Source organism: Ictidomys tridecemlineatus, chromosome 9 (assembly GCF_052094955.1).
Source record: "Ictidomys tridecemlineatus isolate mIctTri1 chromosome 9, mIctTri1.hap1, whole genome shotgun sequence".
Taxonomy (NCBI): Eukaryota; Metazoa; Chordata; class Mammalia; order Rodentia; family Sciuridae; genus Ictidomys; species Ictidomys tridecemlineatus.
In genome coordinates, this window is record NC_135485.1 from 3,381,513 (window position 1) to 3,407,164 (window position 25,652).

A 25,652-nucleotide genomic window follows, 5' to 3' on the forward strand; every position below is an offset into this window, starting at 1 on the left:
AGTCTCCAGTGCCCCATGGAAAGGGGGTTGTCATCTGCTACTGCTGGCAGTACCAAGTTCAGACCACTGGGAGAGCAGTAGGCTAAACCGGGTGTCTTCTGCCACCCCTGTGGTATGACTGACAACTCCTTGTCCCTCAGGGCCTTAGTTTCCTTGTTTGTCACAGGAGTATCTATCTATGAGAGATGGTGGTGACAGCGCTGTGATGAAGGGTACTGCTTTGTGTTTTCAGGCTGTGGGTTTGGCCCACTGTCTCTGGCCGTGCCGGCTAAGGAGGAGATGACCACGTCCTCTTCTGGTGGGTGATGCAGTTTCACCCCAGCTGGTTGGGGACAGGGCACAGTGTAAAGTGCATTATTTTGAGGGACTTCAGATGAGGGGGTTCATTCAACGGGAACATCTGGCTTTCCTGGGAAAATCTGCTTCCTCCACCTTTTCTTCCCCCGCCCAAGGTTACAGTTCCAATAACTTAATTTGGGCAGGCTGTTCATTTAATGATACGGTGGCCAAAGGGATCCATATAGTCGAGTAGGAAAGATGGCGGTGAATAAGAAGTGCCTGTGCTCTCAACTGTTGGAAATGGGGGTCTTGTAGCTGGAGCCTAGAGGCCACCTGGTTCTGGACATAACCCTCCTCAGAGAGAGCCCCTCTGGGCAGCGAGCCTTGAATTGTAGTCCTTCCGGGGCCACAATGTAGTCTAGTGCCCTTGAACATCCTTCTATCTCTGTCTGCAGCCATAAAACTGTAGCCCCGGAGAAGCTACTAGAGTCCCTGAGGCTCTAAGCCTTGGTGTTGAGAGGAAGGGCAGTGGGTCGCAGGGTGACAGGGCCTGGCTGCCTCTGTGCACGTTCACTGTTCAGGAGACGGATGGCACAGAGGTGGGCAGGGTGTCGGGAACCTTGTCTTCCTTTTCCACCTGGCCTCGCTTGGCTGCTGGGGAGGGATCCTGCACTGTTGTGTGAGGCTCCCCACGGGCTGGCTGTCCTCCCCTGAGGAGTACTTTGCTCTTCAGCAGGACCTTTTAAGTTTCAGGTGAGGACAGGGTTGGGTTTGAATTGTTCCTGTCCTTTCCAGCCATGTGACTCCTCCTCTCTTCATTTTCTTTACCAATGAAATGGTTTTGTCCTAATGAGACTGTGCTTTCCCCCTCTCTCCCTGACTTGTGTTGTCTTCTTGCCCTGGATTACAAGAAGACCCTCTTGAGAGCTGCCCAAGGCAGTCAGCGTGACGCACCCACTGGCCCACCCCACTGGCCGCTGCTTGGAATCCTGGATTTTTCTCATGGGGAGGGGCACCTTGAGCAGGAGCCGCGCTGCTCTCCTCTGAGTCACTGCTGCTGGGCAGCCGCAGTTGTCTCAGTCCTGTCTGCCCAGGTGCAGCCTGCCTCGCCACCCTTCCTCCCATTCCACCTCGGCTCTTGGTCTTCAGCTCTGACGTGCTGCCTTGGCTCACAGAGCCCCAGAACATGCAGACAAAGGATTGTCCCTCGTTCTCATTCCCTCTTGGCCTTCGTCCTGGGTCCTCTCTGCCTCGATGGACTGGGGCCACCACTGATCTGCTCTGTCTCAGCAGATGCACTTCACTGGCTCTGGAATTTCTTGAAAATGGAATCATATAATTTGTTGGTCTCTGTTAGCTTCTTTCACCTAGCTTTTTTTTTTTTTTTTTTTTTTGAGATTCATCTGAGTTTCATGTATGGATTGTTTGTCTCTTAGTGGTCTGTTTATTGCTAAGAATCACTGCATTGTGTGATAATTTGTTAATTGTTATGCTTGTTAATGGTTGTTTAGGTTGTGTTCAGCTTTTGGCTATTATAAATATAGCTGCTGGCTGAGTGTGGTGGTGCACACCTGTAATCCCAGTGACTCAGGAGGATCAAAAGTCTGAGGCCAGCCTCAGCAACTTAGAGAGGGCCTCAGCCACTTAGTGAGGCTGTCTTAAAATCAAGAAATAAAAAGGGCCAGGAATGTGGCTTAGTGGTTGTGTGCTCCTAGGTTCAGTTCCTGGGAACTAAATAAATAAAGCTGCTAATGTGTTTGTTTCATGTATGCAGTGGAGCTCAGAGTGACGTGAGTGGATCACACTACGCATACCTTTATGACAGACTGAGAGCTGTAGGCCATTGCTCTGAGGTGCCTTCCCAGCAGCAAAGTGCCAGGGAGGCCCCAGGTGTGCCCTGCTCTGCCAAGACTTACAGCCCTCAGTCACTTGGCTTGTGGTCGTGTGTAGTGCGTCAGAGCACCATGGGGATTTTGATGTGCCTCCTCTTGATCGCGAGTGACACTAGCATCTTCTTATATGCTTACTGGCTATTCATGTCTTTTTTTTGGTGAAATATCTATAATACCCCATTGCCTGTTTTTATAAGTTTGTTTTTCTCTGTGTGTTCTTTGTGTCCAATGTATTGGTGCAAATGCTATGTCAGACACATGTAGTGCAAATATTTTCTTCTCATTCTTTTGATTTCTTTCAAAAAAATCCAGTTTATTATTATTTTTATGTTAGTACCTTTGGTGTCCTTGGAAATCTTGGCCTACCCTAAGCGCATAAGTGTCTTCTCCTGGAGATTTCACAGTTTTATGGGTAGGTCTCTGTTGCTGTTCTGTGTGGTGTGATCCGAGGGGTGAAGGTCGTTTCCCAGTTGAAGTTCACGAGTTCTGCACCATTTGTCCAGAGGCTGTCCACCCCCATTGTATTGCCATTCCGTCCTGGACAAAAATCAGCTGGTCACTTAACTGAGAGTAGTTCCCTGACTTTATCCATCTGAACACGAGTGACACCCCACAATGATTGCTGCAGCCCTGGGGCCAGCCTGGACACCAGGTAGTGTAAGTCCTCCAATACAGCCCTCGGCATGTTGGCTGTTCTGTTTATTTTCACTCATATCAATTACAGAATTGGCTTTCTCTTTTTTTCTTCTCTCAAAACCCAATAAGCTTCTGGGACCTTATTTGGAGCTGTGCTGGGTCCTTAGATGAATTTGGGGAGAATAACCATCTTAGCCGGGTAGACTCCTCCGTCCACTAATGCCAGCCGTCTCCTTTTATTGATGTCTTCATTATTGATGTCTCATCGTTGTCAGTGTGTAGGCCTTCCTATCACACATTTTGTGAAACTTATCTTTATGTAGTTCATACTTTAATGCTGTTAGAAATGATATTAAGCCAGGTGTGATGGCGCATGCCTGTGATCCCTGTGACTTGGGCGACTGAGGCAGGAAGATTGCAAGTTCAAGGCCTGCCTGGGCAACTTAGGGAGGCCCTCAGCAAGTTAGTGAGGTCCTGTTTCAAAATAAAAGGTAAAAAGGGCCTAGGATGTGGTTCAGTGGTTAAGCACCCCTAGGTTCAGTCCTCATTGCCAAAAATAAAAATATAAATAAAAACATAAATTATACTTTTTTTCCCCCTTCTTTCACTGTTCTTCGTTGTCATTAAAAGAAAAGAGCTTCCTGTTTTATAAAGAAACTGGCAAGGCAGCCTGCCTTACACAGGGCCTGGGAGCAGACAGCCGTGCTCGGTGCCAGGAGTCTCTCTGAGAAGGCTCTCAGAGCAGGAGGCATCTGGCAATGCCAGAGGGATTTTGATCCATAGGGCAATTGAGGGGCAAGGACAGGGTCCTCCTGAGAGCCTCAGCCAAGGTCCTAAGCGAGAAATACAGGAATGCCCTAGAAACTCTGGGAGTGGCTGGATCAGGCCCTGGACAGCTGCGAGGGGAACGTGGAAGGCTGTGGTTTGCAGGACACCGGGGCCAGGGCGAGACGGGTTCTGCGCTGCACCAGCTGGCCCTGCAGCCTTTGCGCGCTCGCTGTCACGGCTGGCTTCTCACTCAGCGTGGGCCTTCAGGGCTCACCCTGCTGCTCTGTGTGTCAGGAGGCCCCCTGTGTGCACAGACACCTGAGATGGCCTGTTCTCTGGACACTGGGGTTGCTCGTGCTGTTTGGCCCTTTGGAATAGCAGGCCATCCTCAAGGACGGAGGCCTTCAGAGATGAAGTGAGCTGAAGCTAGGGAAGGAGGGAAAGCAGCCCAGCCGTCCTGCCTCCCGCACCCCTGTAAGACATGGCCACTAACAGCTGCTCAATGGAGGAGCGTTTTGAACATGGAAGTGGGCTCGCTGGGTAATTATGCAGAAGGACAGGTGGACTAGCAGGTGATGTGGATCTGTGCTGGGCCACCTAGGACAGATGGCCACCCTAACCCTTCTGTGTCTGCTTCCACTGATAAACCAGGAGGGCTCTTTTTTTTTTTTCCTTACTTTTTGTGTGTCTGTTATCTGTCATAGACCTGAACATGCAACTCAGTAAGAGCTGGTGATGGGTGAATGCTGGGCGGGCGTGTGAGTGCAGGGTCCGGGGGCTTTTGTGGCAAGCACTCACCTGTTGTGTAGACACACAGTTTCTTTCACTCATTCTCGTGTTTCCCACGTGCTTGTAGGGTTGGGTTGTTTCAAGTGTCTCACTTTTGTCGCAGATCGGCTGTGAACACGCTTGTGCAACAGGTCTCTCTTAGGGAAGTTCCGGTTTCTCTCAGCATCTTCTTCCCTCGTCCCTCCAGGACAGCTTTTAGACAGTTTTCTGACCATCACCTTTGTAAAATGTCAGCAGCACAGGGGCACTGTGTGTTTGTCGCTGCGTGTGTACCAGTGCTGCATTTGGGTGCACAGGAGGATTTCTTTCCCTCCCCACTTCCCCGAAACAAGCAGTTTTTTCCCTTCTGGGAGAGAGACTGTCATGTGGAGAAGGTGGTTGAGTTTCCATAGTGGAGTGGCAGCCTCCTGCAATGGGAGTGTGCTGGACTTGCTGTCCAGAGCCATGTACTGACTCCACTCCTGTCCGCAGCTTGGATCCTTCACCCCAGCCCACAAGAGGCATGGGCCTTTTTAATCTTAGCCACTTCATGGACAGTGGTGACATCTCACTGTAGCTTGAATGTGCATTTCCCAGATAACAGACGGTGAGAAGTATCTTTTCATGTTTTTATTTGTCACTTATATATATTTTTTGATAAAGTGTCTGTTTAGTTTTTTTTTTTTTGCACAGTTATAAAGATTGGACTGAGTGTTAGTAGGTAGGAGGTTCTCAAAAAATAAGTTCTGAATGCTAGTCTTTTATTGGATATGTATCTTTTCCCAATCTCTGGTTTCTTGTTTTATTTTTGTTTAAGTATCTTTTGAAGGACAAACGTTTTAAATTTCTATGAAGTTAGATTTACTTAGAGTTTTTCTTTTATAGTTCTGCTTTTGTATCTTATTTAAAGAAATCTTTGCTGCAAAGTCAGTTTTAAAGGTGGAGCTTTTTAAAATAAGCCAAACACAGAAAGTCAAGGGTCTAATGTTTTCTCTCATATGTGGAAGTCAGAGAGGAAAAAGGAAAAGAAAGGTGCCTGTGGGGATTGTCACTGGAGTAGAGGAAAGGGACCGGGGAAGGAGGAAAGAAGGAAGGGAAAGGGAAAATACTGGGGAATGACGTTGATCAAGTTAAATTGCTGTATCATGTGCAAGTGTGAACAGTGAATTTCACTATTGTGCATGATTATAATGCAATACAGGTATGGGAAGAAGTAAAGTTGTAGCTTTTACCTGTAGGCCTATGATCCAATTCAAGTTAATCTTGATAATGGAGGTAGTTTTTGTACACAGTATGAGGTAGGGCTGAGTTTCCTTTAAAAACAATATAGGATTACAAATCCTGTGGTGCTGCGAGGAATGACTCAAATATGTGCTGGAAAGTAGTTAAGCAAGGCAGACTTTACCTCTGCCACAAGGGCATGCACCCAGCCTGGCTAGCAAGCAGGCTTATGTGGGCAGTCGTCCTAATTTATCTCTAATGCTTCACTGCCCCTTGCCCTGATAGGAGGAGCTCAGGGTTACTACCTACACAATTGGCTCATTTTAAAATTGGGACTGGCAAAGGGAAGGACTATGTTTAAAAGCACTACAATTGTATCTTACATCCCAGTTAAGGCTAAATTCTATATTTAGAATATACTATATTCTGAAAATGACCCCTGGACTTTCTGTTTCTCACAGGTACTCCTTTTTCTTAGTATACTCTTTGGTCTCGTTTTCATTTTTGTCCTTGTACCCTTTGGCATTACCACCCATTCTAGATATGTTAATTTTTTGAAGTGGAAATTACCCATGGTAATGAGTTTTCCCCCTTTTAGCAGGTCAGGTACACTTGATAAAGTCCTTCCCAGCTTGGTTGTAGCTTGTCTTCTTTCTTGATTAAAACCAAATCGTCAGGCTGAAAGTGATAAATTGCAAATCCCAGAGGAGGCTCGGCAGCAACTTAAATGCTTATACCAGCAAAAAAGAAACACAGGTCTCAAATTGACTCAGAACAAACTTGTGACTCTGACAGAGATTTTTGTGATATTTATTAAGCACTCCAGGAAGGTCTTTATAACCTCCCAGTTTTACTTACATTTGGAAGGACTGACACAAATGTTTGTCTTACATAAAAGAAGCATTGTCTTATTGTTTAAATGTCTTTATATGGCTGTGCTTTGGTTACAATCTCCTGACAGGTGTTCAGGACCAAGTTGGTCAAAATTGAATTTTTTTTTTCTCTCTACTGTTAGAGTCAGCTAAGATTTGTTGGCGATCACTCTTGGGAACTTGTGAGAAGCCTCTAGGCTCCTTGAATGTTTTTTCTACCAGTTGTGCCATCTGCCAGGACAGGCCAAGGTCTTGCTGACCACATGTGGCTTCCCTTAGAAGCTCAGGGACATTTCCGTCTCCATTGACTCTCCTTTTGAATGTGCACTGGTTGGCTTCCTGTTCTCTAGGGTCCTCTTGATCCCCATGATTGGGACGCCAGATGACACACTGGAGTTCCAAGGTCTTTAGAGAAGTGCTGCTGTTTCCTGAGTTTTGGCTGACCCGGGAGGGCAAGGGCCAGAATATTGGCTAATTTTTTCTTGGCCCTTTTACTTCCTTTACCTTGGTCTCCAGGTTTTGATTTTAAACATCCAGCAGGCAAGTTTCACTAGTTTAGAAGTAGGAGTACTGGATTTTAACTCCAATGTCTATAATTTCATAGTTACCTCTTCCATTTAATTTGGGTCAGCATTAGTACTTAAAGTTAGCTTTATACCCTTTCTGTCCTATAGGTTGATCACTTAGTGTCAGGTTGTCCAATCAGAAGCAGTGCTTCTGCAGAAGACTAACAGGCAACAGTTACCAAGTTTTACAAGGAAAATACAAAAATGAGATTATAAGAGCAAACCATATTCAGTTTGTATGATAGCTATGAACAAAGAAACATGATTTTATTAATTCCAAACCTTTATTTATGTATTATATCCTGCTTATTTTGAGATCTCAATACTCCTCATAAGAAAAAAAAATCTATCTTTTGAACATAACTTTAAGTGTGCTTAATTTGGGCCTACTTTGGAGCCTTCCTAACATGGAGTAGGGTGAGAGGCAGAGTCTTATTTCAGGGGAGGTTGGGCTGTTGACAAATCTTAGATAAAGAATTTTTTTTATTTCTGAAGCTGATCTTTGCCTCTTTCTAAAATGTCATTTTACAGAAGTCTCACATTTTATTTCCTGAATCTGAGTGTCAGCTAATGTAATACATTACATTTGAAAGATGAATCAAATAGAAAGGCTAAGAAAGGGCCAGGGTTGGGGCTCAGAGGTAGCATGCTCGCCTAGCATGCATGAGGCACTGGGTCCTCAGCACCACATAAAAATAAAATTAAGATATTGTGTCCACCTGTAACTAAAAAATAAATTTAAAAATAAGGAAGAAAGGCTAAGAGAGCTCTTCACTTAAACTCTCCTTATTACCTTCCAAAAATACATTTAAATTCCCATCCCAGTGTAAAGAGAAACACAAATATATATATATATATATATATATATATATATATATATATTTATATGTGTGTATAAAACTTATTAAGAATAGCTTACCTTTATCCAGTTACAAAATATTAAATGACATAAATACCAACCAACTTGGTTATTTTTATATAAATCTGAAGGAGACTGTTGGTACAGACAATTTTAGTTTGGAGAACACCAACTTGGTAAAATGTTCTCCTAAGCTTTTTAGAGGCCTGTATACAGTTTTAAAGGGTGGTGTACTTGAAGAACATGAATATATCTAATATTTAGAGAAGCCAGTAATGGTTGGGGTCACAATTACACAGATGCCCTTGTTAACTAAGTTTAACTTTTACATTAAAACTCAGGTAAGTCTCACATGGTTCTCAGATGTATACATAACAGTTGTTTATTTAATCAGTTACATGTAATCATTTAAAAGTACAAACCATAATACCTTTAAGACTTAGCTTCCCTAAGTAACAAAACCTAACAGACACAAGAAATTGTCTTGAAAGATAAGAGCTGATCAATGTTTTAAGGAGCCCTTGATGTTTCTAAACAGAATTGGCATATTAAAGGTTATCCTTAGGGGGGGAAAACCCGTAAGTAACTTTAACTGACCATGCTGAGTATAGCCAACTTAATCACATACCTAAATTTTGAGATCTACCTTCCAGAAACCTTTTGCAACTTACTTAGACATTCTACAACTTATTTATATTTTTAGTTATTTCTGACAAAGAAAAAAATCTTTAAAAGTAACGGACATTGCACTTAAATATTTTATAGAAATCAATGCTCTCTTGATTGGCAGACTACTTAGAAAACCTGTGGGTTAATAATCTTAAAGACATCTTTACTCATATCTATGTAACCAATTTCATGTGAACAGGCATCTGGATTTATTCCTTTTTCTTTCTTTTTTAAAATTTATGACTGCTTATTTATATCTAAGTTTGGTACCATGTAAATGATACAGATGTAAACACATATGTCGACACAGCACACAGTAAATAGGTATGCACAGACATGTACAAACAGATAGAAAAAAGGAGTTTGTAGCTTCTTAGCAGATATTAAATCTCTACAGGTAGGGAACAAAAGAACTATCAGATTTAACCTTTTAGAGATTAAAAAAGAACCTGTCACAGATTTTTACAATGTGACTCAGACATGGGAAGGGCCTCTGCTTTCCATTTTTCTTCCCTGTCCTTGGGCCTAGAATTTTTCCTGGAGATTTCTTGCACCTCCCTGTAAACTCTCTAAATAAAACAGTGTTTTACCACTGTCCCCCTTTGTCTTAGGACTCTCTTGCCTTTCCTTTGGGATCCTGGTGGATCTTTGGAAGATCAACTTCAGTCCATGCTGGGACCACCTGGAGAGTGCATGGACCTTGCTCTTCTCAGGTTCCAGTGACATTTATGCTGATAAGCATGGAGCCCCAGGCTTTGGTTTCAGCCTGGATCTTCACTGCAGGCCTGTGGGGCAGAAAGCACATCATAGATTAGAGAACTAGAAGCCAGGAAATATAGTTCTCTAGTCTTTCAGGCAGTGGTATCTCCATTTTAAAAGAGCCTCTTTGCAGCCCCAGGGGGACTTCCTACCGGGCAGCATCTAAAGTTAGGTTGCATTGCTGAGATTTTTTAGATCAACCTTTAAGTATTTAGATTATCTGCAGATCCCTAGCACAGAAAAAAATGTTAACCATAGATTATCTACAGAGGCCTGTGGAAATATTTGGAAGAGCCTGTGGGGAGCCTGGACTGTAACCCTGTAAGGGAAAATATGCAGCGCTGGCTTGGGCGTCAGCCGCCTAACTTGCATGGTTCTGTACCCGTGGGCGACTCCTGGTCTGCTCATCAGGGAAGGCCTCTGGACAGGTGGAGGTCAACTGCTTGAGAAAAGAAACTCGTTGGAGTTGGTCTTTTTCACGAGTGTGTTGTGAGAGGTCACAGGAGACAGAGTTACTGTGAGAGGACGATCTGTCATCTCTGCAGTCTTCTCTTTAAGACAAACCTCAGGAATTTTGTGTTATGGAGAACTAGCCACACAGAAGTGAATTAATTCACCACACATACATGCCAGGAGGTGATTACCTTCTGCCCCTGTCCAGTGGAGGATTTAGATACAGGGCACATGGGCATCTGGTTGCCATGGAGAGCCAGGTGGAAGAGCTGGGGACGAGACAGGGATCACACAGGCAGGCTGGAGCATGTGCAGGGCTGTGGGCAGAATAAGCAGGATAGGCGTGGAACAGAGTTGTTCAGAACTGCCATGGTGTGCAGCCCAGCAGGAGTGCAAAGAGATACACCTCTGACACAACCAGGGCTGGTGAGTTGGGGTTCTGATGGGGGGCTGGGAGAAGTCCTTGGAAATGACAGCACAAGGGAAGAGGTTCTCTGACAGCAGGTGGTGTTCAGAGCCTCACACCTGCAGGAGGGGCAGGGAGGGCCCAGGTGGGCATGGAAGTTGGCATGAGAGCAGGTGGGTGCTGGGTGGGGGTGAGCGCAGGGAACTCGGCTTCCTGCTCTGTGGGAGGGTGATCCTCTTCTCTTTGCATGTGCCTCTGGCCTCAGCTGGCCAGTCATTCCTCACACTCAGGTTGTGAAAGAATTCCTCTGCCATTTCTTCTAGGACTTGGGTAGTTTCATGGTTTATATTCAGATTCTCAAATATCTTTTTTTTTTCCTTGGCACATTATGTACGTTATGTACTCAATTTTATCTTTTTTCATAGTACGAGTTATTTATTAGCACACTACTTAAATCAGGAATTACAGCACAGGTATGGAGAGACAGCAGTGGGTACTTTTTACTGGGGCATCTCAGCTATACAGAGGGTGGGACCATTGCACTGCAGTCCACACAGGCCACAGCTCGGCTCCGCCACTGCAGCCTGCCTCCTCCCTCCACCCTGATGGTCTCCTCTATCTCTAGGGCTTCTGTTTTTCCCCTGTACCTTCCACAGATGAGAGAAAACATAGCATACTTTTCTCTCTGTGTCTCACTAATTTTGTTGAAAAATCATGGTCTCTATTTCTATCCATTTTCCTGCAGATGACATAATGGAGCTCCTTTTGTACATCTATCACAATGTCTTTATCTGCTCATCTCTTGATGAAATTTTATTTTTTTAAAAGTGGCTACCATTTGGGGCTACTAATCCCAACTATGAAGTTGTCATCTTTTTCACTGATTTTGAGGCACTGCCTTTTAATCACACGCTGTGTTTCCACATGCACTTGGGTCCATATCTGGACTTTGTCTTCCAATAGACCAATCCAACCGGGAGTCTGCGCCCCGGTGCCGTTGTAACGGTAGAGCCTTGCTGTCACCTTTTAACAGACTGAGGGCCTGGGTCCTCTTCACTGTCCAATTTGTTTAATTCCAGAAACAAAACAAAACAAAGCAGAGCTTGCTGGTGGATTTGTTGGAATGCCACCAACTGCATTTGCTAACCTGGGAGAACTGACAGCTTTCTGTGTTATATTGTCCCACCCAAAGGCAAGGATGACTGTTCATTCTGGTTCACTTTTTTGTCTTTCAGGAGTGGTTCAAGTTTCCCTTGTAAGCTTTGCAAATTTCTTGCAAAATTATTTTAAGTAAGTACTTAAAAAAAACTAGATGGACACAGTTCATTAATTTATTTATTTTATGTGGTGCTGAGACTCAAACCCAGTGCCTCACCCAGGCTAGGCAAGCATTCTGCCACTGAGCTACAGCCCCAACCAGTACTTCACTTTTTATTGCCTTATAAATATGATCTTCTATTGTATCTTCAAGCAGTTTATGTTTGATAGAGAACAGACATGGACAACTTACTTCTCATATTTTCTGCTACCTTATTACATTTTTTATCATCCTTTTTGGTATTGTTATTGATTTTCTTGGTTCCCAGGTATACTTTAACAGTAGCTGCAAGTAATTTCACTTTTTTTTTTATTGGTTGTTCACAACATTACAAAGCTCTTGACATATCATATTTCATACATTAGATTGAAGTGGGTTATGAACTCCCAATTTTACCCCAAATGCAGATTGCAGAATCACGTCGGTTACACATCCACAATTTTACATAATGCCCTATTAGTAACTGTTGTATTCTGCTACCTTTCCTATCCCCTACTATCCCCCCTCCCCTCCCCTCCCATCTTCTCTCTACCCCATCTACTGTAATTCATTTCCCTCCTTGTTTATTTTCCCATTCCCCTCACAACCTCTTATATGTAATTTTGTATAGCAATGAGGGTCTCCCTTCATTTCCGTGCAGTTTCCCTTTTCTCTCCCTTTCCCTCCCATCTCATGTCTCTGTTTAATGTTAATCTTTTCTTCCTGCTCTTCCTCCCTGCTCTGTTCATAGTAATTTCACTTTTTTTGTGTTTTTAAGGTTCTGTTTTCTCTTTTCTAATGTCACTGGCTAATACGGATGAGCATCCCTAATCTGAAAATAGAAACTTCAAGATGCCCCAACATCCACGACTTTTTGAGTGCAGCATCACGTTCAAAAGGTTTCAGATGTTTGGTTTTTTGATTGGGCTTACTTAATTGAGGAAGTCTACATGAATATTTCCTAATCTGAGAAATTGTGAAGTCTGAAATACTTTCAGCCCCAAGCGTGTCACGTAGGTGCACTAGCCTGTCCTGGCAGTGCAGTGCTGGAGGAGGGGACCTGGGACTCCTCCACTTGGTCTCCCTCCTGGGACCCCTGAGGTGTTCCCTCAGGAACATGTCCTGTTTCTTTTTTCATGCTAACGTTCGTACACATTCTGTCAAGCTGTAGAATTGTCTTATCAGTTCCAATCTCATCTCTGAAGAATACTGAAGGTGTTGGATTCTGTGGAAGGCTTGTGTGTGGTCTGTGGAGCAAATTGTGTGGCATCTGCTGTGCCGACGTGGGGGACTGTAAGTGGGCTCACGTGTCGAATTCTCACGTTCCTGGCATGAATCCTGGTGCTCGAGACGCCGTGTTAATATATGATATATTGTGTAGGGTTCCATTTGCTAGGGTTTGGTTTAGGATTTTTGCATTGTATTTGTGAGATTGGTTTTTGATTTTCTTCCCCATGCTATCGCCTTTGGATTAAGGCGTCATTGTTATGTTTGCTGTAGAAAGAGAAAGACTTTGGAGATTTTTTATTTGTATTCTCTGAAAAAATTTCTGTAGTAGCCATGGTGGTTGGGTTTGTATAATCTCCTGTAAAACTGTCTGGGCTTGGTTCTTTTTTTGTCTACAAAGTCCTTGATAACTTCCTCTGCTTCTTCTATGAAAACTGATCTGTGTAAATGTTCTACAACAATTTGGTAAATTTTTCAATGAAATGACCTACTTTATCTCATTTCAAAGATGTATTTGCAAGGCTGGGGCTGTAGCCCAGTGGTGGAGCACTCGCCTCACAAACATGAGGCACTGGGTTCGATCCTCAGCACCACATAAAATAAATAAGTAAAATAAAATTATTTAAGAAATATATTTGCAAAGGGCTGTGTAGAACAGTCTTCCCCGACTTGCCCTGTTGTGGAGACTGTTTGAGGACTCCATAGACCTAGAAGGTAGGAAGTATGTAGGTTCTGTCCACTTGGTGCACTCTTGGATTCCAAGTCTTAAAGTGGGTTTTGCTAAGATGAAAACATGCTAAAACTAATGATAATAGCAACCACTGGACAAAACGCTTGGTTCTGTGTGTTCATTGAATCCTGTTGCAATGCTGAGATTCCTAACAACCATCCTATTTTAAGGGTGAGATAATTTGGGGGAATTGCTTATTTGCCCATGGTCACACAACTAGGAAGCTCCACAGCTAGGGTTTGAATGCAGGCCCCATGCCCTGGAGGCCTGGGCTGCCCAGGGAGCTGTGGAAGTGAGGAGGGCTGAAGGAGGGCAGAGCAGCCAGATTCCAGGGGGGAAGGCTTGGGGGTGGGACAAGATGGGAGATGGGGAGGGGCTTTTCTCCAAAGCACTGGCTGGAGGTAGAGGGTGGCGAGGAGCCAGGGAGGAGGTGAGTCTGGGGGCGGTGACTGATGGCCTGGCTTAGGTGGGGATGGTACCAGAGGCCCCCTGATGAGAAGGCCCAGGCTCCATGGTGGCCAGCAGGGGAGCCAGCTGGGACAGGCAGGTGGACAGCACAGGGGGAGCAGAGGGCATCAGGGAATCTGCAGGAGGCAGATGCTGGAGCAGATAGTGGATGTGAAAGAGATCTGGGCTCTGGGGTTTCTGCACTGGGTTAGAGTGTGAAGGAAGAGCTGTCTGGGAAGGAGCTCAGGTGAAAAAGTATAGTCAGTGGAAAGACACCAACAGCTGTCCTGGTCGCACCAAGGCACTTGACCTGTGGATGAGTGCACCTGAGAGCCTGTCACCAAGGACAACTTGAGTGACATAAACCTGGGAAGTGGCCTGGCACTTAGTTGCATCTTAGAGACAGCGATGGACTTTTGTCCTTATGTTTGTAGGGTAGGGTTTTTCTGTGTTCCAAAGAGTGGCTTGGTGGCCTTGCTCCTGCTGGGGGTAGGGGAGGAGCACAGCTCGCAGAGCAGGGAACCCTTGGGGCGTGGAGGCCCTGGCTCCTTGGTTCTGGCCTGGCCCTGCACTTATGAAATAAGGGCAAGAACTCCAGGGTCCCTTCTGGTTTTCAACTCTATGATGTGGTCATTAATGTACACGAGTAACACTTCTTTAAAATGGGTTTTGAGTCCTGTGAATCATATCTAATTTGTTTTTTTGAAATAAATGAATTCACGGCCTGGCCCAAGCCACAGATTGGCTTTGGGTAGAGCAGGGGCCGATGGCGTAGCAGGTGTGCTGGCTGTGTGGGCTCTTGTCTCTTCTTCTCTCTGGCTCATTTGTTCTCTTCTTGTTTGGGACTTGCAGGACGCTGGTCAGTATGGGAGAGCTGAGTGGTTCTGGCTGGGGGAGGACTCACTATTGAGATGCTGGAGCACCTATGGAGCCACCTGCGGTGTCTGCCCTGTTGCCTGGGAGAGTTCTAGGGCAGGTCTTCTGTTTGCTGTGCGCATTTGGGGAAGATGCTTTTCCTGGAAGACAATTATTCCTGTGTCCTTGACCCCAGTCTGAATGCAGTATAAGGTGGCAGGTATGGGCTGGGGTGTTGGCCCGGTGAGGGGCTCCCATGCAGATGTGCCCATTCTTAGCCTGCTGCCTTGGCCAGTGGCTCCCCTTTCTGCCATCTGTAATAACATTGTGAGGATCAAATGAGCATTTTGCCTATGAGAATGTAACTGTCTGTGATTGTGCAGGCAGAGCCCTCGGACCGGGGCTGGGCTTCACAGACGGCAGGGCCTCCAGGGCCTCCAGGAGCCTCTTCAGCTCCCCTGCACTGGGTTTCCACAGGTGACTGAGAGAGCTGGATGAGTCCTGCCCGGTCTTCTTCCAACTAGAAGATTCTGTTTTTTACCATGAGAAGAGTTTAGACAACGGTGGTGTAGGGTGCAGTTGGACAGTGGTCCTGAAGGATGTCACTGTGCCAATAGCCTTTCCATGTGGTGGACATGGGTTATCCAGATGTCGTCTTGGAGAAGTTAGTGTCCTCGTTCTCTGTGAGCAAAACTGGAGTCACTGTCTCGGCGTGAGAGGCTGTGTCGTGGAAGGCGAGCTCTTGACTTGAACCCTGTGGACTTGGGCAAAGGTGTCATTGTAGTCTCAGCCTCTCCGTCTGTAGATGGTGAAGAAATGCCTGTCTAAAGCCAAGGCAGGGAGTGGCACCAGGAAGTGGGGGGGTCCCTGGGTTTCCCTGGCCTTGTGAGCCCTGGCTGTCCAGGAGAGGGGGAGCTGAGGCTCCACACCTCGGCTCTGGTGTCTGAGGAAAGGTTCAAGTCAGACACGAAAAGCCAAGCCAGAGAGCCTTGGTGCCCGGACAGAGTGAGGGGCGAGCTGGAGCGCGCGCAAATGGGGAGCAGGTCCCCAGCAGAGAACGTCGCCGAGGGAAGGGAGCTGCTTCCAAATCCGCTGCTCTTTTCTGGTTGCCTCAAGAGCGGGGCGCACCTCCTCAGCCTCACAGTCGGGGTTTCCTTCCTCCTTCACGTCAGGCCATGGAGTTTCTGACCTTGTTGGTCCTCTGTGGAGCTGTCACAGTGGCCATCCCATTCAGGGTGCTTCATCTCAAGTCAGTCCTGTGCTAATGTGGGTGTGGCCTCCTCTCTGGACAGAATTTCTGCGTGTACCTGCACTGCTAAAGGACTTTCTCCTCTGAAGTGCACTGAGAACCGGGCCATCGTCCTCACTGTGCAGTGACCGTCTTCCTTCCTTGACCTGATCCTCAGTTGGCTCCCTGTTTCCCCCTGTTTACCTGTTATCTTTCTAAAAGCTATTTGATCATTCAGTTTCCTTCACAGGAATTGGAAGGAAACCTGTGGTGGTGCCGTGTTAGTGGCGTGCCTTCCATCGCCCATTACAAGCCGCTGCCTACACCTGGAGGAGGGGCCCATTGGTCAGGAGGCTGGGGCATGTTCTAGACAGCCTTCTCCCCATGTGCCTGGGAGTCGCTGCCATCGCCTTCCATCTGTGCTGGCCGGGGCTCCCCAGGAGGCGGGGGGCACTCACGCTGCCTGCTCCTTTGCCAAGTCTCTGTGCCCTGCAGATGGCTCCTCTCTGAAGTGCTGTGCTTCTGTAGTTCCTTGACACCTGACCCCAGCAGTGTTTATGTCCACTCTGAGCTGGGCAGCACGAGTGCCCTTGTGGTGGCAGACCCAGAGCCTTCATGCCGCAGCTCTCTGGAAACACCATTTCCCTGTCCAGGAACCTTTGCGTGCTTTCTGTGCAGATTGAGCTCGTGGTGGCAGGAAGGTGTTTGGAGATAAGCAAAGCATGAGACTGCTAGACTGCATGAGAATATCAAAACACCACAAAACCCAAATAAACCTTATAGGTGTCTACTAAGAAGGTGGGACATACAGGGCAAGTATTAAAAGGATGGCCAAGTGTAGAATGTGGTTTATTGTGCGTTCCCTTCTCTGTCTGTCACAGCTCTCTGACAGGGAGATACTTTGCATCCTGAGATGCTGTGACTGGTTTTGAGTGTCTTTTGGCGGCAATATCAGGTAAACAGAAGCTAACTCCATATTCACTCAATAAAAAGATGAAATGAGAATTTACTAGAAGGAGATGAATGTCCTAATGGACCTCAAGTGCATCTCAGTTTCCCAGGTAACTGACAGTGGGGTGGGAGAGTCTGCGGGCCCAGTCACATCATCACCCAATTCTTCCTCTCGAGGGGTCTCCTGCCCCAGCACGCTGACTTCTGAGATGTTGGCTGCGTCTCTCCCTCCCGGGGTGGCTCTCCTCTTTGGCGTGCGTGTCCTCACACTGCTCTGTGGACCCTGATATGGCTGGCCTTTCTGGTTCCCTGGTGGAACATACAGGAAGGAGAATCCAGTTGAACAGCTTGGCTTAGGCTTAGTTAATTCTAGCCTCCGTGCTGTGTGGGAGATGATTTGCGGGGTCTTGTTGGGAGCTGTTCTCCCAAGGAGAGGGGTGTGGTTTGGGCACCCCGACCCCAGGATGGTTAAAATCTGAGATTCACAGAGGTCTGCACAGAGTGCTCAGTGGGAGCTCCATGAGGAACCTAGGTTAGGCATTGCACTCTGAGACCCTCTTCTGATATTTTGATGTTGTCAGGTTCTTTTTAAATTAGGGTTAAAAAAGAACCTGACAATAACTGACCATTTTAACCCTTTGAGTAGGTGTTTGTGTGAATCATTTTTATTATGTTTTCCTCGGTCAAGGTGCATGATGTGTATTTCTGACACAGGATGTTTGCTGAATGAGTGAATGGATGAAGAAATGAAAAAACTGCCTACATTAGCAATTCACAGACTTATTAGTCTGAAAATATATTTTGAAGACCCCCAAAGAGCTTTTATTTGTGTGGGTGAAAATGTGGACATTTATCACATTACCGTTTAAAACTGGCACATTTTAAGATGTTAATCAGTTCACTAAACTCTATCAGCCCATTTCACGGTAACACATTTAAGACATGTTTATGAAAAGCAGCAGCATTTGGCAAAACGAGATGAGAAGAGCCGTGTGGTTCCAGGCTTCTGAGCAGGTTGTCCCTGGCTTAGTAGAAACACTTGCGTTCTAGGTCCTCTCCTTCACCCACACTGTCCTGAGGCATCATCATGGAGAAGCCTGGTCTTGCTCAGAGGAGTGGTTGGGGACAGGAGGCTTCCAACAGCCTTTGTAGAAAATGTCGATTCTGACACACGCGAGGTGGCATGGCCAAAGCTCACTGCCAGTGGAGGCCCGGGCTGTGCTCTCCTCCGCCATGCTGGGTGCTGCAGTTTGTTTGGTACTTATGGTGGATCTTTTATCAACATGTGATTTTAGAACATCTGTGCAGACCTCGCAGATGTAGACTACATTATGCAACATCAGCAGACTCAGGTGTGTTGATGGCACTCCTGATCCCGACAGGCCAGGCTCTTGGTACAGGGAGACTGTCAAGCTCTTCCACTGGTGGATATACATTTTCCAAAGTTCTTATTTTCACTTGGAAGCTCAAATTTTATCATTGGGGAAAAAATGCTGTCAGTCATCCACCTTGAAGTGACAGTGCACTCTACTCATTTCTTTAAAAATATAATTTATTATTTATTTTCATTGTTGATGGACCTGTATTTTCTTCATTTATTTATATTTGGTGCTGAGGATCAAACCCAGTGCCTCCCCCCTGCTAGGCAAGTTCTCTACCACCGAGCCACAGCCCTGCCCGCTCTGCTCCTTTCTGAGGACGTGTCTGCCGGGTGCTCAAGTCTGGATAGTCATAGCTGGCCTGTCATTCATTCTTTCAAGCTACATGAAAGCAGTGGCATAAGGAGGCTCCCAGTCCAGTGGTTGCGCCAGTGAATTTTCCAAAGGCCAGCCTGCTTCCGTCTGCAGGAGCGTCACTTATTTGACAGGATGGGAAAGGGGGGTGGCCTCAAGGGCTGAGACTTAATAGAAGCGGTGGTTTTACCACACAGTCAGCATCAAGTACACCTTAGAGTGGCCCTTGTTCACCTGTGGAGAGTCCTGTGGGTGCTGGCATGTTGGTGCTCAAGTGCTAGACGCTTTACCCTTTGCCCTCAGGTTTGTAGAACAGGCTGGGAAGGCCCCAGTGTTAAGAGATAGTGTGGACATGAGGACCCCCAGCAGGGTTTGCAGTCCCCCAGGTTCACACCATCAGTTACAGCTGCGGGCATAGTGGCTGTGGACATCTGAGGAGAGAGCTGGTGGGATCCCCGGGCATCAGCCTCCCTTGCTGTGGGGTGGAACGTGCTCACTGGCGTCCTGGCAGTGGAGCCAGCCTGCAGCACAGAGGCTGGTGTGCTTCTGAAGCCATGCCATGCTTACTCGAATGCTTACTCGAATGCTTTGGCATTTTAATCTCCCATCTCCTCCTTGCCATTGAAATTTAATATCACATGCCGACACCCATGCAGAGTCACAAGCTTTTGGGTACAACACCATCTATTGGCAGCCAGCTTTGGCACTTTTCCCAGCTGAGTTTTGGTCCTGAAAGCAAAAGGGAAGGAGTGAGGCCTTTGTAAAGAGGATGGTGCGTGAATCTGTTGTCCCTGGCTCCAGCACACTTGCCTCTCATGTTGGGATGTGCATTCCATGGCCACCAAGCCAAGGACAGCAGCTCCAAGTGAGGCTTAGCTTCCTGTTTTGTCATTTGCAAATCAATGGGCCTAATGGGATTCTTCCTGCTCTCTCCTTGGTTTCCAGCAATGGAAGAGTTAATAGTGGAACTTCGCCTCTTTCTTGAACTCCTGGACCATGAGTATCTCACTGCAACTGTCAGGGAGAAGAAGGCTGCGCTGACCAACATCCTGCTGCGGATCCAGTCGCCCAAAGGTAGTCACGTCCAACCTCGTTGCCCGCTTCCCAGGCTCTTTTGGCTCTGACATCACTTTAATTCTGCTTCCTCTGAAGGGCATTCCCTTGTCCAGTAACCTGTGAAAGTTTTTTATTCACCAACTTTTCCCAAGTTATTCATCCACTGCATCTGGCATATCCATCTCCTTCTGACCTCTGGGTATAGAAAGATTAAGCCTTTAGGAGTCAGCAGAATCATGGGTGTGCTAGAGCACCAGAGCACCCCAACATTAGCTGGAAGTACACTCGGGACTAGCACATAGTGGTACTTGTTCATGCCCAGGGCATATCACACGGCAGAGAAGAGACTCGCCCTGCCTGAAGGAGGGGAAGAGACCCCCACACAGCCCTGGGAACCCACACGGGGGCTTGTATGTGCTCCCCCTCCTGTGAGGGTCACCCAGAGCAGACTCCTCAACAGCACAAGTGTGGCAGCCTGTGCTGTTTCTGTTCAGGGAAGCAGCGTAGAGACTCGGGCTCAGGGGTGTAGGCACCTCCCGCACCTCCAGAACTCCAGATTCTCATCAAAGCAGGTGTACAGCAGAAGCCCCGCTGTTTGCACAAGCAGCCTAGGCACCACAACCAGCATTACCAGTCAGGAAACACACCTGAAATCCATGTTCCCAGATGCCAGCCCAGGGCCAGGGCTGCAGGACAGCCCCTCCTCAGCTAGTAGCCTCAGGCCTGAGGACTGTGTGAACTTTTCTGAAAATGGGTAAGACAGAAAAATAGGACTGAGGAGGCCTGCAAGGATGTTGGGGATCGTTGTAGCATTAGGAAGGCACTGAAGAGGAGAATCCAATGAGGCCAGTGAGAGACAAGCGTGGCAGAGGCCTCCTGAGGACACCAGGTTAGGATTTTGGAGGTCCAGAGCCGGAGGAGATGTAGGGGTCTTTCCTTTACACTTCCTTATAGAGATATGTGCAGACCATCGCAGGTATGCAGTGTCTTGGTGTTTGGTCTGTGAAGCCATGGCCTGGCATTAGAGCTTGCCTTGCCAGTCAGGAAGGTGGCGGATCTGCCAGCACACTGAACGTGCATGGTGTGGCGACCTGGTTGATGGTGGGTGCAGACATGCTTCCCGCCCTGTCTTGCGTGCTCCTTCAGGATGCGTCTGCTGATATTTTCCACTTCACTAATTCTTTCTTCAGCTCTTTAACTTTTAAAAAACCCATTTATTGATTTTTTTTTTTTTGTGTGTGTGTGTGTGTGGTAGAGATTGTCTCTTTCCTCCCCTTCCCTCGCCTCCTCTCCCCTCCCCTTCTTTCCCCTTCCCACCTTCTCCTCCCCATAGATTCTTCACTGGTAAAATAGAGAAGGATGTACTAACCTGAAGGAGTGTTGTAAGAACTTAAGAGAGCCTAGAGTTTGCAGAGTGTTTGATGTGGGATTGGGGAAGGATAGCTGCTAGAGGCCCCCTGCTCCTCCTCCTTCAGCTCTGTGGGTTTGGTTAATACTTGCAGGTTTTGAAGTGAAGGATCATGTTCAGAAGCAAGAGGCCAGCAGCCTGCCAGCACCCCCTCAGATGCCTCTGCCAGAGATTCCTCAGCCCTGGCTGGTGAGTGATACCTTTGCACTGGTCCCTGGATCCCTGGGGGTCTGATTGCCCTTAAGCCCCAGGGCATGTGGTGGTGGAAGCCCAGATCCGAGGCCTTGCTTTGCTCGAGGCATGCCTGTTTCTAGGCCCAGTGCTGCTGTGCAGCTGTGGGGAGTCCCTTCAGTATAGCCATCCCAGAGGACAGTGGTGTTTCTTTGCAGATTGCTGAAGCTACAAGTTCTTGGGAATCTGTTCTTAAAGCAAATTAAGAAAACAAAACAAACAAAAAACCCCAGAAAAACGAGGATTTGGCAGGCAAAACACGCCAGCAGAGCCTAAAGACTTGACCTTCTTTCTGGGTTAACCCTGAATGCCTTAGCCTGGAACTTGAGTATTCATCGCTAAGCATCTTCTGAGATATAGTGTTCAATATTTTTTTAAGAAAGAAAAATAAGAGCACTCTCTAGAATGTGTATTTTGTGTGGTTTTACATATTTGAAATCTGTTTGGTCCCTTTCTTCGCTCCTTGGCCTTTCCCCACCTGGGGAGACTCACATACGCAGGTTTTTCTGTCCTTCACCATTTTCTGCATTTCATGGTTCTCTCACTTGCTTAGTCAGGAAAGTTAGACTTTCATTCAAAGTCAGGGCAAAATTGGTCACTTATCAATTCGCTTTCTGTATATGCTCTTGGGAGGAGTCACCCAGTTCTCTCCTTGTCAGGGTATGAGCCAGGGAAAGGCAGGACCGTGTCCCACACACCTCTGTCTCTGCCTGGCCTGCAGTGGGCCAGGTCTGGGAGGTGCCCACCAGTCACCTTCACAGCACTTGCTGGGTTCTGACGTGGCTCCCACGTCACCTGTGTCCCATTCTCATGTACAGAGTACCCCCATCTACAGCGTGCCTCCTAGGCCCATGGGGTGCCAAAGCCCCCCAGCAGCCACACCCCTCCCAGGCTGTGCTGTTTTCTGTGCACACATGCCCAGGTCATTTATAAGTTAGGCATAGTCAGTCAACACCAATAACTGGTGATGAAGTGGAGTAGTCACGACACTGTGCTGTGACAAAAGTTAATTAAAAGTTATGACTTGTTTAATTCTGGAGCTTCTCACAGTATTTTTGGACCAAGAATGACTGTAAGTAGCTGAAGCTGCAGTAAGTTAGACCTCCTTGGTCTTCATAGCCAGCCTTCACAGAGCCCTGAAGCACCCTTCGTGTGGAGGATGTGTGCCATCGCCCAGGAGAGGGTGTGGAGGTGCAGTGATGATGGCCTACTGAAGGCCATATTCCTAGGAAAAGCAGAGTCACAGCCTCGTCTTGTGAGTCCAGACCCAGCCCTCTCAGTGGTGCTCTCATGGGGTCAGCTGTAGGCCTGGCAGCTACTCAGTCCTGGACAAGCCACTGCTGTTTAGGACAACACTTTTGAAGTCATAGCACCCCTGGGATCTTGTAAAAGTGCAGATTCCTGCTGAGTGCAATGGTGCTTGGGAGACTGGAGGGTCATAAGTTGAAGGCCAACCTCAGCAACTTTAAAAAATTAAAGGGCCAGGGATGAGGCTCAGTGGTAGAGTGCTTACCTAGTATGCACGAGGCCCTGGATTTGATCCCAGCAGCACACAAAAAAAGAAGATGATGATGAAGTTACAAGTCACTTAGCAGTAGGGCTACGATATGAGAAATGTGTCATTAGGGGATTTTGTCATTGTGTCACCATGGTGGAGTGACACAAGCCTAGGCAATATAGCCCTGGGTGCGCCCGACACACCCTGGCTTTGGCTGCCGAATGGCTGTGGCAGATTGGCCTGGCTGAAGGTAGAGAGAAGCCCTCCTTCTCACAGTTGTTTAGCAGTAGTTGGTTAACAAAATATGTTCTGATAAATTTTGAAGATACTAACATGCTTTCAATATTTTAATTTTAAATAAGTAACTTTTGAGTAACAATTTGAGCAACAGGCAGTGTTCCCTGGTGGCTCCTCGTACCTGGGAATCGAGAGTTTTTATTTGACACCCAGGAGAGGCTGTTGCTTGCTGTGAGGAGATTGTGTTTGGTGTAGGTCAAGAGCTGCGTTCTTCCAACGTGGGGCTACTCCCTGGGTTATGCTGCTTTTCGGCACAGTTGGTGCATGTGTTCATGTCGTTAGTAACCCCCAGCTTTATAATGCTATCTGAGTCTAGAACATGTTGTAGTTCATGTGGTAAATGTCCCCCAAAGGCCCAAGCATTAAAAGCTTGGGCCCTGGAGTGTGCTTTGGGAAGTGCTGTGAACCTTTAGGACAAGGGCCTCATGGGAGGGCCTTAGGTCCTTGGGGTCATGCCCCCAGAGGGCATTGTGGGACCCCCCTCTCGCTCTCACTTTTGGCCTCCTGCCATGGGGTGAGCAGTGTGCTCCCCACTGCAGGTGTCTGGTGCCCCACCAAAGGCCTAAACCAACCAGTCTGCCCATCACGCTCTGGAATCTCTAATGCTGCGCTTTAGTCAGCTTCTGAGTTGACAAAAGCAATGTAGAGGAGGAAAAGTGTAGTTGGGCTCGTGGTTTCAGAGGTCTCAGTCCATAAATGGCTGGCTCTGTTGCTCTGGTCCCAAGGCTGGGCAGCATGTCCTGGGGGAAGGGCCAGCAGAGGGAAGCTGCTCAGCTCATGATGGAGCAGGAAGCAGAGAGGGGAAGGGCCACCCTTCCAGGACCAACCCCAGGGACCCACTCCCCCATCCATGCCCACCTACCACCGGTACCACCCAGCACTCATTCAGACGAGTCTGGGCTAATGAGGCTGCAGCTAGCATGATCAGTGGCCTCACCTCTGAATACCCTGCATCACATCCAGACCACAAGAGACCTGGGCCTTTGCTCTGTGAGTTCATTATGTGAACTGTGGTGTCGCAGTGATAGAAAGCCGACTCGGAGGGCCCCTGGAATTCTGTGAGTGTGGTCTGCTCATTCACGGTGGACATGGGATAGTTTCTGTTTTCAGTTTGTCTTGACAGATCTTTTGAGAGCATCTCAGAGAATTGTCAGCCCTTCTGTGCTCATTTTTGTTTGTTTACATAATAATGAAATAAATAGTTACAGTGATACAATATTAAAGAGTCCACCTGGCTTGTTAGGTCCATTGCTGTCCTGAGGGGCTGTCCCATAGGCACTTTAGGAGGGTCTGTTGGCTGTGAGTGTTGGCATTTTATGGACCCCAGCAGGGCATGCTGCAGAGGGCCCGGAGGACATCGGGCAGCCCAGAGAGTCGGTCAGGGGTTGGTTAGGGCAGCTCTGCTACATATTTTGGAGGGTTTCCAGTGAGTGTGATATTGGGCAGGTAAGTTGCCATCCAGGAAGTGAAGTTTGCCTGGGGGACTGGCTTTTGGCCATGCTCCTTGCTCCTGGCAGACTGACTTTCAGATGCCATGGTTGGGAGGAGGTGTGCTAGGCAGAGGAGTCCCGTCATGAAGCAGATGTCTTGGAGCACTGCAGATACCTGGGACTGCTGGGGAAGGGATGTGACTGGGTGATGGCAGTCTAGGCAGGCGGGCTGCACAGAAAAGTGTGGAATCTGTCACAGAAGCCAAGCAAGCCGTTGGAGACTTCTTTTTGGTGTCTGGTTTTTCTGACTATAAATTATTTCCTGGACCTGGGAACACTGCTGTGTCTGGCGCTCACCCTGGTGGCGTGTATTATATGGGCAGTGCCTTATCGGTGTCCTTGGGTACAAATGCATTGGGAGTTGTGATCATTGGTCACATCTCTGTCCCCACGGGTGCTGGTGGTGTGCATGCAGCTGGGCGCTGTCTTGACACTGCTGCAGTTCAGCTCAGCCTCCAGCTGCTGGGGATGGCACGCTCCTTGGGCTTCTGTTTCTCACATGGCATAGTACACAGGGCATGCTGCCTACAGCTCAAGGGCAGGGCACATGGGAGGCCGGTTTTGAGACGAGTGATGCTTTTAGAAACAAGGGCTATCTGTGTGTGCCCAGGTGGCCTTTGGAGGAGACCTGCAGGCAGCCTGAGGTGTCCTCGGTGCACCCGAGGCTTCTGCACTGTAAACATGTCTGTGGAGGGCTTCTGAGAGGGCAAGCACGTGTGTTATGGGATTGTGGCTTCTCCTGAGGCCACGTCGTGTACCACTCCACTGTGACCTCTTAGTCTTCACGTGGACTGCGATAGGCTAAACGTGTAAAGTGTGATAAAACCCTTTCTGGAAGAGCTGTGTTTGCCAAAAGATTTTTTTGACTGACTGAGAATTGTGTGGCTCAAACTGATGTCCCTCCTACACCCTCAGTGCTGAGAGCTCGTGGGAAAAGCGAGTGGTTCCCTGCAGATGGCTCGCTGTGCTGATGGCCGCACCACCAGAGCTCAGCAGCCCTTACACTAGGGCTCCTTTCTGTCTTACTTCCTCGCCTTCCAAACAGCACTAGTCTAA

At 47.5% G+C, this 25,652-nt stretch overlaps 1 protein-coding gene across 4 annotated transcripts in view; it reads left to right on the plus strand.

The window, feature by feature from the left end:
• Positions 1 to 25,652, plus strand: part of Afap1 (actin filament associated protein 1) — a 130,344-nt gene that overhangs the window by 38,005 nt on the left and 66,687 nt on the right. For all 4 annotated transcript variants that reach the window (XM_040292705.2, XM_021722125.3, XM_078020967.1 and 1 more), the window contains exons 2-3: positions 19,562 to 19,690; positions 21,175 to 21,269. In XM_040292705.2, coding sequence (XP_040148639.1) covers positions 19,564 to 19,690; positions 21,175 to 21,269 — 222 coding nt within the window. In that variant the 5' untranslated portion in view covers positions 19,562 to 19,563. The remainder of the gene's footprint in view (positions 1 to 19,561; positions 19,691 to 21,174; positions 21,270 to 25,652) is intronic.